The sequence below is a fragment of the Polypterus senegalus genome, chromosome 11 (assembly GCF_016835505.1).
Source record: "Polypterus senegalus isolate Bchr_013 chromosome 11, ASM1683550v1, whole genome shotgun sequence".
Lineage (NCBI taxonomy): Eukaryota > Metazoa > Chordata > Cladistia > Polypteriformes > Polypteridae > Polypterus > Polypterus senegalus.
Window position 1 is genome coordinate 98,127,336 of NC_053164.1, and position 13,772 is coordinate 98,141,107.

At 37.7% G+C, this 13,772-nt stretch overlaps 1 protein-coding gene across 1 annotated transcript; it reads right to left on the bottom strand.

The window, feature by feature from the left end:
- Window positions 1-333: 333 nt before the first annotated feature.
- On the bottom strand, window positions 334-8,035 carry LOC120539351 (phospholipase A and acyltransferase 3-like). The gene is made up of 4 exons (XM_039769344.1): window positions 7,869-8,035; window positions 5,030-5,138; window positions 4,057-4,325; window positions 334-1,178 (listed from the first exon to the last, which is right to left on the bottom strand). Exons 1-4 carry the CDS (start codon window positions 7,893-7,895, stop codon window positions 1,065-1,067), a joined length of 519 nt encoding a protein of 172 aa, XP_039625278.1. The 5' UTR covers window positions 7,896-8,035; the 3' UTR covers window positions 334-1,064.
- Window positions 8,036-13,772: the final 5,737 nt, after the last annotated feature.

Here is a 13,772-nt window from a genome sequence, read left to right on the forward strand (position 1 = left end):
AAAGTAATTCAGGGAATGAACCCAGGCAACAGCAATGTTTTGTGTAGCGATTGCCAGAGGGACTAACACTCACAAATCAAGCTCTACAGCTACCCAAGCAACGCGCCGCCAATACCTCATGATTTTCTATCTCTGCCATGTGAGCATATGTGTTAGTCTGTCTGTATGACACTCAGTCACTTTAAAATCTCAATTACAAATTAATCTTTTCCAACAACATTCCAATTGTCTAAAACTGAAACTTTGGACCATGACTGATTTGCTTTGTAAATCATGTTCTGATGTCTATATGAAAGTTGCTATAAAATTAGACCACACTTAGGAAACACAAGATGAAGCTGTATAAATAAAACTTTTAATAACTGTTAACTGTTACAGGTAAAAAGTCAGATTGTATTTATATCAACTGTCACTGAATTAACATGAAAATAAGCTATAACTATAGCAATAAACATTGTTTTAGTATAAAATATTACTCCATAGTTTCATTTGGAATTTAGAACCAAACCCTAACTTGTTACTTGTTATGAAATATTGATAAATCTTTTGATATACTACTTCCTAATAAAAATGTGACTATTTATGCAAAAACAAAGTCTGTTTTTTAAAAGGTAGTAATGCTTTATGTAAAGACACAAATGTGAATCCTTATTCTGTAAAACAAATACATGATGTCTTAACATATTCGAAAGAATGATATCCAGAGACACAGCTAATAATTTAAAAGCAGTACTATGCAATATATGTCAGATAAAAGTAAGCACCTGAAACAATTGATTTTTAACTTATGTACACAAAAATAAAACACATCTTGAAGTTTCAATACAAATATTAATTCATATCTAATATCAATATGAAATGTGTGTGCCTGTGGTTAAGCATAATTTGCTTTTATTACATTTAAAAACAAGCTATATAACCACACAATTTAATGAAAATGTCAATATTGCACCAGTACAAATAGTTTTTACTTTGTTGTAGCCTTGTTAAATATATTACAGTAGCAATGGCACATTAGCTTATCGAACATATTACACTGAAGCATCGCATCTTTCCAAAATGAGCTACTTCTCTCGATGTCGTTCATTTTTCGAAAACATGTATGCAATAGCTCCAGCAATTCCAATAACGCCAAGAACTCCTGCTGCAGTTCCCAGTGCTGCCTTGGCAATGTCAACCTGCAACAAACAGTACAACAGGTTTTATTAAGAAATGTAAATTTTAAAAGGATAGATGGGATGCAGGTAAGAAATAATTAAGGACCTGTCATACATAGACATTATGGTGTTATGCCTTTTAATCTAGGAGTTCTCAGACAGTGAAATATTTTAATCAGAAAAGTAAGATTAGTGGGCACATGTGAATAATAACATACACATCTATTTAATTTCTATAACAGGCAACCAAACCATGTGTAGATAGGTACCACGTTAATACCAGGTTATCTAGCACACTTTGCCCAAAGCTGAGAAAGTGTTGCCATCATACCAGTTTGTTTCAGCAGTAATAGGATGTTATTTGCTCAGCAAATTGTGCTGACAAAATTTAGGTACAGTTTGATCCTCAAAGGAAAAGTGCTGCCACTCCAACCAGTAAAACTTTCATTAGTTACTTCAAAAGTAACTTACAGTCTATCTACAGCATAAACAATGAAGGGCAGCCAAACTTAGAATTGTGAGTGTGTATATGAATAGTTACTCTCCTGAACTATGATCCCATCCAGAACTACTTGATGCTACTAGAATAGCCTTCAGCTTTCTGTGGCCATACAATGGAAGATGCAGGTCTAAAAGGTGAATAACAGATTCTCCATTTGTTAGTGTATTTTTTGAATAATGGAGGTGATCCTTGCAGCAATAACTGCACATCAGATATTTTTTCTGCTAAACAAAATCTGTTCCTTAACTTTTGAGTAATTGTGCATTACTTGTTAGCTGTATAACTGTCACATAAATAAATCAGTAAAATGCTTCATCTGTAGGTCTTCTTACACAGACTCCAGCTCCCAACACTGAACTGGGTTATGTAAATTTAATAATTGACTTTACCTTATTCTGAAAAGGTTCTTATCATATTATTTACATAAAAAAAAAATCAACCATCTAAAGTTATAATGTATGTCCTGCACTCTGTACTCAGCCACTGTGGCCCTGAATAGCAAAACATATTCAAAAACAGTCTATCCAAAAACAAATATGAAATATGTTGAGTCCTTGTTTACATAATTCATACTTAAATGGAAAATAAATCTGGTGTTGTCAGCACATGACTTTCTCTCTATTATTTCTCCACTATACCTACCACAATACACTTTTACAGTATAATGCCTCATGTGTGACTGTTTTTTTATCTTTAGCAAAGTGAGGAGTTTTTCTTTTTTTTTAGTAATTCTTGTGTGAGTTGGTGCTGCTTGTTATATTATTTATTTATTAAGCTTCTGTAAAAAAACCTAAACTTCCCCCTTGGGCCAAATAAAGCTCTATATATCTATCTATAATACATGTACAGTATAAAGTTTTCATTTATCAATATAAAAGGAGTCAAGCTAAAGTTAGAAAATGGGATTTATAAGAAAATGGGAAGAACCTTAACAAAACTGATAATAAATTTCTCAATGTAGACTCCACCCTTCTCAATGCACTTGTGCCATCTGCCTGGAAGTGCCTGGATTCCAGCAGAATAAAAGGTTTTGTCTTGTCCTTACAGCCACTCCTGCACCTGAGTTAATGTCGAACACTACATGCCGTGGGGCACTATAGTCACTAGTGCAAGTTACTGTGACTTGCTGGAGACCAATGTGAAGCCTTCTCTTCGACCCAAGCGGCATGGACTGCTGTCTCAAGGAGTCCTTTTGCTGCAAGACAATTCCCATCCACACACTGCTAAGAACACCAAGGCTTGTCTGGAGAAACTGAAGTTTGAGGTATTGCCACATTCTCCTTATTTGCCAAATTTGACACTGTGTGATTTTCAATTTTTTAGACACTAAAAAACCATCTGGGTGGTCGTCAATTCAAGACATATGATGATGTGAAGAAAGTGGTGCACCAGTGGTTGTGAAGACAAGACAAAATCTTTTATTCTGCTGGAATCCAGGCACTTCCAGCAGGTGGCACAAGTGCATTGAGAAGGGTGCAGACTACACTGAGAAACGACATTATCAGTTTTGTTACGGTTCGTTCCATTTTCTGAACAATACCATTTTTTAACTTTAGCTTGAATCCCCCTCATATATACAAGATGCTTTACCGTTTAAGTTTATCTTTTATATTCTAGTCAAATTTAGCAGCAGATTCATAATTTAATAAAGAAATAAAATATGATAAATGCTTCTTTATAATTAGATTTTAGTTGCTATGACTTCTACAAAAAAAATTGAGCTTTGAGAGCTCAAAGCAGGAGCTTAAGACTGAACTCAAAATTCACAAAAACTTTCTTTCAAAGTCCTAAATGTATATGCCAAATTGTTGCGGTGACCTTTAAAAAGCTCAATAGATGTAATTATTCAAAAACCTGAATGGTTTGTAAGACTAATGAATGCTGCTTCTCCACAAAAGCTCATACGAATTGGTCCACTCATTCTCAAGCTACAGTGCCTAACATTTTTTACTACGGACACACAAACGCACAGACATCACATCTTTCCAAAAAGGTTCAAAACATGATTTTCTGTTGAAACCCCAAGCTATTAGTTATGAAAGCAATACATCCTTCAGGTATGAAATATGTAAAGAGTAAAAATCATTCTTGAAATCTCATCCTGGTGTTTTTTTCATAAGCTGTAACTATCTCACAGCTATCCGGATCTTATCCAAAACACAAAATGTGTTGTAAGCAAAAATATTTTTTTGTATTTTCCTCTCACCTGGATCAAAATTGTTATGACTTGAAAAATTGTTTGTTCTTAATTAAAATAAACAACACTTTCATATTCATTTCTTTGTACAAATGTGATTTTGACTTACATGTATTTTAACTATACCTAAGTAATTTAAAATGTCTTTTCTTCTATTCATTCCCTTCCTGTTTTCTGACAGATTATGAATTATTACTCACCTGTTCACTCTTTTCGATGTCATATCGCAGGCGTGTGACAAAATGCTCACAGTTTTGACTCATTAGCTTATACGGGACCTCTTCACCTATGGCTTCTTTTGCTTTCTTCAGAATTATGTCAACAGGAAGAGGATCGTACTTTTTATCATACTTGTTGTTAACACGGTACTGGCTATCTCCCACCACATCACAGAGACGTTCCTTCTTAATTATCGCCTTTTCACAGTACACGGACACAATGCTGGATGCTGTGGCACCACCAATTTCACCTGCAGCCACAAGAAATCCAAGGACAAAAAATTTAAAGTTTCTTCCATTTTAAATACATAATTTGTATTCATCCACCAACTTTCCAAACTACATGACCGACACACATTTTGTTACAATATATACAATACAGATCAATAAGAATCACATTCAGACAGATACCTCCTGACATAATCAAGAAAAAAGCACACTTAGAAAAAGATTTAACATGAAGTAATCACTCGAAGAACCTGAAATATCCAAAAGGTTAGTAATGATTGAGCATGCTCAGTTTATTAAAATCAAAAGTTATAAATGCCTGACAGGTTCTAAAAAACATTTGAATTGTGCTTTGTAAAGTGAATGTAATATTCTTTTAAGTTTTATTTAAAATAAGACATCCTTTTCTAGACTGTGCTATCGTATCTGAGATTCTTCTGATTGTGAAAGATAATACAGAGTTTTTACATTATTATAATAGCTGCATTTGGCAGCTGTGCACTCAAAAGGTTTCTTGGGAAAAAATATTTTTTTAAACATTAGTTGGTTTCATATTTTTTTAAGCACTGCCAGACAGTTTTCAGATTAATGCTCAACTCAACATTGAATATAATTTCAGGAAGTAATTAGCAATCTATAGGAACCTGACAGTTAAAAAAACAATATAAAGATTTCGAAACAGAAAACTGAAATACTTATTAAAATATGCTGCTACTGTAAAACTTACATGGAGGTGCTAGATGGACAACATAACCATTTCCCAAATACAAAGCCCAGTGACTATAACCAGTACGAAAGATTTCAATTAGATCTCCAGGCTTAGGTTTTTCAGAATACTGAAAGAAACAAGACATGGATTACTTAGTTCACCTGCTGCCACTCAGCAAAACAGTAATACATTTCCTTAGAGCAGAGAGTTAGTATGATAGAGAGGTCATGTGTGACAAACATTAAATGTCACAACGGTCTAACTTCTAAACTTGCTCAGCTATACTTTGTTGGTTTCAAATTCATATTCACAAATTATATTTTCCACTTAAAAGGCTCTAAAAAACAAAGTCGTCTATGTTACTTCCTAAATGCAAGCTACAGCACACTGATTTTCTTTTCAATCAGACCATCAAGCTTTTTATAGGACATTTTGTGATAAAGCACATCTCTATTCCGCACTTTTACACTGCCTTTTCTCATATTCAAAACCATAAAGATACCAGACTTTTTTTATCTTGATTACAAGACAAAGTGCAATACTCCCCCGCCATCACTTACTGAACTTGTACTTGCTGGAGTGACCTTTGTTTGAGGTATTTTCAGGAAATAGAAGAAAACACAGTAAATGAGCCCCAGTTTATTCCATTATTAGCAGGTTATAAAATGTGTGGACTCCTTTAATTCTCATAACAGGTACAGATCTGGCTGGCACTGCTACTGTAGAGGTCCACTTCAGATCTTGCTGTGCTGTTGGTTGGTTGCCATTTTAAACAGTGTGTTGTGATTTAAACTAGCACAACCTTATGAATCGAAATCATTACAAAAGAAATTTTACAAAACTGCATCAAAGGACAGCAGCAATACCCAATTATAAGCAACTATCAGACAGTTAATAACTGCTGTAATAGCACATCAGTGTGACAAAAAACAACTTGTTTGAATGTGGTTGATGGCTAGATCTTAAATAAAGTAGACTGACTGAATTCTGGGAAGATGAAACTTACTCAAAGGTGACACACACACACAAGTAACTGTCATACCTCATGCCTTCTCTAAATGGGCAAGGATGACATCTGATGCTATCTGCATCTGCTTAGTGGTTGTTAGCCTCTCTGTGGCTTTTCTCTCAAGTCTGCTTTTTGTTTGTTTGTTTAGACACTTTTCATGGATGTCCTTTTCTAGTCTGCTGGTGGTTTGATGTAGCTTCTCCTTCCTGATAAATGATCCAGCAAATTTCCCCTGGGGCATCCATACACTTGGATATTATTTTGTACCTATTTCCTAATTTATGCATTTGTATTATTTTATCTTGGAGCGCTTGTTTTTGTCCTTAAGAGTCACAATGTAAATAATGATCAGTTAACTACTGTATGTAATTTTTATCCAGAATAAGTGGCAATTACTTTAATCATCCACTGGTAGAAACCAACCATAAGGCAACTCTATTATACCTGTAGGCAACTATTTTTCTCCCATGTAAATGTAGAGCTTCCACACCAAAGGGTAGAAATACAAACAGTATATTTCCTTCTTAATTTTTTTTGTAACAAACTATTACAATAATAAAAACATTTTAGTGCTGTAAAATGAGACTATCCCAGAGAACAAAAGTTCAGTGAAGGATAAGCAATTCGGTAAAATAAGGGAACTGTTGGCAGAATTGTTTTGCAAGGCACTATACATACACTTTATTGTAAATTATTACAATGAAAATGATTTGAAACTTACTTAAATTTTATGGAATAGACAAGTAAAATTTATAAAATACAAAGACCATTAAATACATTGCTTCAAATGTGGCCTGAATTCACATATAGATGTAAGAAAAAGTTTTTGAACTCTGGATTTTTTGATTCCAGAATGAATGGCTTTTAATATGTGTTCTAATCCCAATTTATGCCATAATAATAGATATTCACAGACTAATAATCTTCCAAATGTGTAAATGGCCCAGTAGTAACGTATGTGGGTGTGTGAGTGTACCCGTGAGCACCTTGGTTTGTTTGTTCCCATGAGCTTGATTCTGCTAGGACAGGCACCCGCTCTTCACAACCATGATCTGTATAAGTGGGTTCAAAATTGATTGACAGAAGAAAATGAAAACGCATATTTCTGCTGCTGTAACAAAATGAACAATTAATGTATTGGTGTCATGAGTTAACAGTTATTTACTATTCAAATTTTATTTTAAGATAGGGCAGTTAAACTAAAAAAAAAAAATAAAATTTATCATTTACAAATGATAAAGATTTGTCCTTGGCACTGCCAGGTACAGCATGAAGTCAGTAATGCAGCTTTTTTAGAATGTCAATCAATTTTTGTTATACGAACCCACCCATTCCAAACCTCCTCTACCCCACCCCAATAAAAGATTTTTGACAGCTTGGGTTTCCGGGGAAATACCAACGAGTTACCGTCCATAAAGAGAGACTGTCAATATGCATATCTTTTCCTTTCTTGGGTAAGCTGACAGGTGAATAAAATCCTCTGTAGACCGCTAGACTATTAGGATTTAACAGCTGTGCATCAAGCACTTTTCACAATACTTAAAAGAATAAAACGGTCAAGCAAATACTTCACATGCAATGGAAGTGAGGAAACTAATTACCATAAGAAATATTAACTAGATTGTCATTGTAATGCAAAATGATAACACCCCAAAAAAGGTACTGTTTGGAGCTTACACTTTAGTTACAACTGTATATACAAAGGAATTCACTTTTATTTTATTTATTCAATGTAGAAAGAAGATAGAGCGCCCAGAATCATTTACATGCACCGCACTGGTCAAACTTAAGAAAACTCAGTTTAGTTTATTTTTAGAAACTAGAATAGTTGGCAGCAGACTCACTTACATAGTAAGACATCGCGTATTCCGACATAAATCGACGATTGTAAAGTTCCGACTTCCTCAGGTTCTTTCTGCGGTTAAATGATCAGTCCCGTCGTACGGAGATGCTCTGCCAGTGTACTGCGAATGTCGGAGAATTTATGCGACAGCAGGTGCATTCCAGGCCGACGTGTCAGTGTTGTTAGTAAAACACTTTCGGTTTCGTTTCTCGTTTTCGGTCTGCCCTTATAAAAAACAGGGACCACACCAATTTATTTGCTTATTAGGCCGGCAGATCACATTCCGTGAGCTATGTACGTTTTATTTTTATATCTCCATAGCCCGGAATCGCTACCCTGAAGCGCCAAGCAGGTGGATTTTTAAGTGCTGCCAGGAAAGTCGGTTTCGAATTCTAGCTACCATGTGTTGTTTTGAGGCATACTGACCTCTCATGTTAATCTCTGAGGTAATTTATTAATTTCTCCACCGATTTTATCAAACTGTCAAAACTGACGCCGCTGCTGTTTTTAATTATATATTGTGCCTTGCACCCCAAAGACAAGGCGAAGTCTTAGTACTTTAGCAAAACCAGCTTTATTCAGCTCGAAACAGGAACAGCAAGGTTATTTATTGTAGCAGGGTCTACCATTCTACTGGCCTGGCCTGGTCAGTGGCCCAGTTATAATGTTGCCTGCATCACCTATTGGGTGACCTGTGCTTTTTCACATGACAGTGGTCATGTTGTAGTTGTTTCTGTGGCTCTGTGAATCTGCAATTGCCTCAGCGGAGGACAAGCAATCCTGAAAAGATGTGGAAGTTGTCCTGCATGACCATGTCTCACCTTGCCAGAAGAAGAATCCAAAGCCCAATTACATGGCAGTGATAGCCCACACCTCCAAATTGTTGGCCTTGTATGAATTGCGTTTGCGATAAAAATGATCAGTCAGCCTGTGCAATGTGCTTCAGTGTCAGCAGAGGTTGCCACTGGGCCTGTAGCAGAATCAATCAATCAATCAATTAATCAATCAATCAATCAATCAACTTTATTTAAAGTGCAAAATCACCATGCAGCATGGTCCCAATACCCTGTACAAATTAGAAGAATACATGAGAGCTGATGAGAAATAAGCAATAAAATAGAAATTAAAATAAAACAATATCAATTTTAAGAGTCCCGATGGCCTGGCCAATCTTTTAACAAATGTGGCCTGCATTCCATGCAATGTTTGTTTTTTTTCTTTTTTCAACCAGAACGAAACATGGAACTTTATTGCATACAAGAGGAGGCTAATGCATTGAAAGAATATGTATTGGTGAGAAAATGTCCAGGAAGAGCTGAAAGACATCAAGGAAAAATGAGGAAAGCTTTGCATATCTATGCTGTCAAATGCAGTAAAAGCACGGATTCATTTAAATCTCTACGTGAAATGCAGATAATGACATATCCCAAAAATTGGCATCTTCTCCCAATTTCCCACAAGTGATTCTCAATCTTGCAGAAATCCCTATTCCTCCTCCTATTATTATTTATGCAATACTCTGATACAAAAAAAAATCAATTCCTTTCTCTCACAGAGTGAACCCTTTTTTTCAATATTTTTGTACACATCACAATAAAATGGAGGAGCACTCTAATAAGAAAAAATTACAAAACTAATTTTTGTCAGGGCACTAAAGATTTACCCTTGCCTTGCATTGCATTAGTTAAAATAAAAATATATAGATATGTAGGTAATTAATAACAGATATGGACAAAACAATAACTGTGAAATGCTTGACTTTTTTATTTCTTCAGGGAGTGTAAGGTGCTGAGAAACAGACTGGTGATTTATTTACCAAGCTAAACTGGGAGAAAAACTTAAACCAAAACAAATAAAAATAAACCTAGCTGCCAAATCATAATGAGAGACAAGAATCAAAGTAAAAATAAAAAATAAATCAAATGAGATCAAACCAAATGAAATTCATAACATGCACAATAACAAAGGTTTCCTTTAAGTATCTAAATTAGTATTATTTATTTATTTTATTTAGGAGGTTTGTATCTGCAGATCAGACAACGAAAGGAGCCCCCAGTCAGACTTCTGAGATTTATCCAGATGCAGATCTCCACAGCTCCACGATTCAGTAGCTCCACTGAACAGCCGTTTAGATTGCAGGTTTTTGTCAATTAGTTTACTTGACTTGAGTCAGATAAAAAACCCCAATTTTAACTCTGCTGTAACCAGGTGTTATCATTGATGTATAATTTAAAGCAACAACCTCCTCAATGGAGTGGAGTTCTTGAGGCCAATAGCTAGAGTCTATTGAAACTTTAATCATGTAGCTGCAATTACCTGCATGTCACAACCATAGCAACGCAGGAAGCAGCACCAATGACAACCAACCAATCACCAACCTGACCTTTCAGATAAAGACAGAATCCAAAGATTCTGATGAAACAGTGGAGTTGATGAACTTAAATTGCTCAATTTCAAAAACTGTACCATATGCTGCCATGTCATCCTGTCGACTGATGTCTACCATGTCATTGGCTTTGGCTACAAGCTCCTAGTGGCCTTGTCTGTGACATGAGTGTACTATAAGCGAAGTCTTTCCACACTGAAGCATTTGAAGAGCAAGCTGGGGACCTCTGTTACACAAGAGTCCCTTGAGACCTTTACGATCATGTCAGTACAGAGGGAGACTTTGGACCGGTCACTGACAATTTCATTGACCAGGTTACAGTGAGCAGGGAATTCTTGTGCCATCTACTAATTTTCTAGGCTAGGGTAAAACTATTTTATACTAGTGAACCCGCGGCATAACAAACACCGCATAATTATTTATTGATGGTTGAACACTTCTGGTAAGACACAGTTGTCTAAAAAGGGAGGGTTTGAGGATACAACAGAAAGAGAATGAAAAGATGGAAGTGTAGACTTTTCATTGCCCTGTGCGGTTTTGGCTGCCTTTATATATATATATATATATATATATATATATAATCCAACCAAGACACCCGATCACGGTAGTAGCGAGGGGGGTGTGAACAAAGTGCAGGAGCATCTAAGAAGGCGCATGTTTGTCGCGGATGCGAATTGCTGCATGTAGCGTGTAAAACAGTTTGCTATGGTGCATGCGGGTGGGTGTGCGTCGTAACTGAAAACTCGGTTTTTAAAGACTGCCTACTTCAGTGTGTTTTAACCTCAGTTGTAAAGGATTGTTTTAAGGATCCCATGGGATACCCCTCGCAAACCGTTTCACACGCTGCATATGGCGATTGACCTCCGCGAGAAACATGCCTCTATGAACAGTCAACGTAGCTCGGAGGTGCATGACATTAACCTGACCTGCACTGCATGTGGCCTCTACGATTGACGAATATAAATGACGCCATTTTTTCTGTGTCGTCGCGTCCGAGTTGGTGGGCGTTGTCCTGCGAGTTGTCGTATCCAATGGTCTTAAAGTTTGTGGGCGTGGCTCTTTCCTGCGTGCGCCATAGGTGTCTCACTTGTCGGCGGCTTAGTGAATCCACGCCCCTTCCGGCGTGCTTTCCATGGTTGTCTTGTCTTAGTGAATTATATATATAGATGGTATGGATTTTTTATACATCCATGGTGTGTGTCCTAGTTGGGTGTGTTAATCCCAGTCCAGCCCTGGTCACCACAGTTCGTTTTCTTTCAGAAATGCCATGTGTGTTCACCGCTGTGCTTTTTTGTTGGCTGGGAAAAACCCAAAGCTCAATTATATGGTCAAGCTAGCCTGCACTTTCAGTTTATGGGTCGTATCATATGTGAGACATCCTTACCTTTTGAGTAAGATAAAAACCAAAGGCCCAGTGGTTCATTAGTTCTTGCATGGTAGATGGACAACCCTTATAATTTCATAAATATGGTAACAGCGCTGACAAGTTATATCAGCCAGGGATAAGTCACCCAAGTATGAGGTGGCATTACATAACCAGTTCCAGGGGTGCCCATACAAATTACAAGCCTGAAAAGTCGCATGCTTTTCCTACTAGTGCATAAGGCAAACAATCCTTTTAGGGATGGCACACCACCTGCCATGTGAAGAGCAGAGAATCCATTTATTGCTGCACTCGCTGCCAATGCTACATTGGTGTCAGAAGCAGAAAGAGAAAACCTACAGTCTGACTCAACAAAGTGCCAAGTGACTTGGAGACTGAAAATTGACCTGACTGGCTCCTTGGGGAAGTTGGTAGATAGGCTTGAGGATCAAATCTATAATCTGGAGTGACGTTTGCAGCAGCAGAACAGGGAGAAAGACAGCTGAGAGACTAATACCTCTGCAGCTCAACCACTACTTCTCCATCTGTTAAGGTCCATTAGTCTGGATGTGCAGATGCAAAATGGAGCTTCTGGCTTATGGAGCTGAAGTGTGGAAGGCTGAGTTGCCACCAACCCCAGGTGAGCTGTGAGTAGCAGGGCCAGTGGTGAAAAGGTGAAGGCAAAGGACAAGGCAGATTGTAGAGGCGTTGGAAGCAATGGGAGAGTCTGAAAGCTGAGATCCAGACCTAGAACACGGTTTGCAGCTACAGTTCAGTGAAAGAAAACAGCCAAAAGATTGGAACATCTGCATTTCAGCACAAGGAGGTTTGCCTGCTTCCTAACAACTGATCAACATTGAGCACCTCTGCTACACCACATTACAATAAACATGCCAACTGTGCCATTTGATAATACAGTGCTCACAGTCCCTGCTGATGTGCAGTCGTTTCCAGCTGCACGACTGAAGTAAGAGAAAAAAGACCACAAGTTTGTGAGTCGTTGCAAGGAGTTTGCAGTGGGTAGGCTATGTAACAGCACTGACAAGTTACATCAACCAGGGATGTGTCACCCAAGAATGAGCTGGCATTACATCACCAGTGGCAGGGGCGCTTATATAAATGGAAAGCCTGCAAAGTAACATGCTATTTGTACTAGGGGGCAAAAGGCAAACAGTCCTTTTAAGGATGGTGAACCACCTCAAAGAGCCATTTAAAGAACAGAGAATCCATTCATACGCTACAATATACTGTAGATAATAAATGGCTTATTGAATATGTAGACATTTTGTGCTGGGGTGGGTTACATCAGGAAGGTCATCCGGTGTAAAATCTAGCCAGATCAATATGCGGACAACAATACAGATTTCCATACCGGATTGGTTGAGGCCCGGATTAACAATGGCCCCTAGCCAGTACTGTTAGTCAACAGGGTGCTGGTGGAAATTGGGCTACTGTTGGCCGAAGAAGGAGAAGAAGAGGGGGAAGGCGTTTCCTGAGGCAGGAGGAGAAGAGGAAGGTAGAGAGAGTGGAGGTGAGGGTAGGAACTTTGAATGTTGGCAGTATGACTGGTAAAGGGAGAGTTAGCTGATGTGATGTAAAGAAGGAACGTTGATATATTGTGTGTGCAAGAGACTAAATGGAAGGGAAGTAAGGCCAGGTGTATCGGAGGTGGGGATGGGAGGAGAAATTGGGTAGGGCTTATCCTGAAGGAACATTATGTCAAGAGTATTTTGGAGGTATAAAGAGTGTCGGACAGAGAAACGATTTTGAAGCTGGAAACTGAAGGAGAATGTTGTTAGTGCATATGCCTCAAAAGTTGGGTGTACGATGGATGAGAAAGAAGATTTCTGGAGTGAGTTCGATGAAGTGATGGAGACTGTACCCAATGGATAGAGAGTGGTGATTGGAGCAGATTTCAGTTGACATGTTGGTGAAGGGAACAGAGAAAATAAGGAGGTGATGGGTAGGTATGGTGTCAAGGGGAGGAATGCAGAAGGTCAAATGGTAGTGGATTGCGAGAAAAGGAGGGGCATGGCTGTGGAGAATATGTATTTGTATGTATGGAAGAGGGAGAAACATAGGGTAATGTACAAGAATGGAGGGAGATTCACACAGGTAGATTATATCCTGTGAAGGAGGGTCAGACTAAAGGAGATTGTA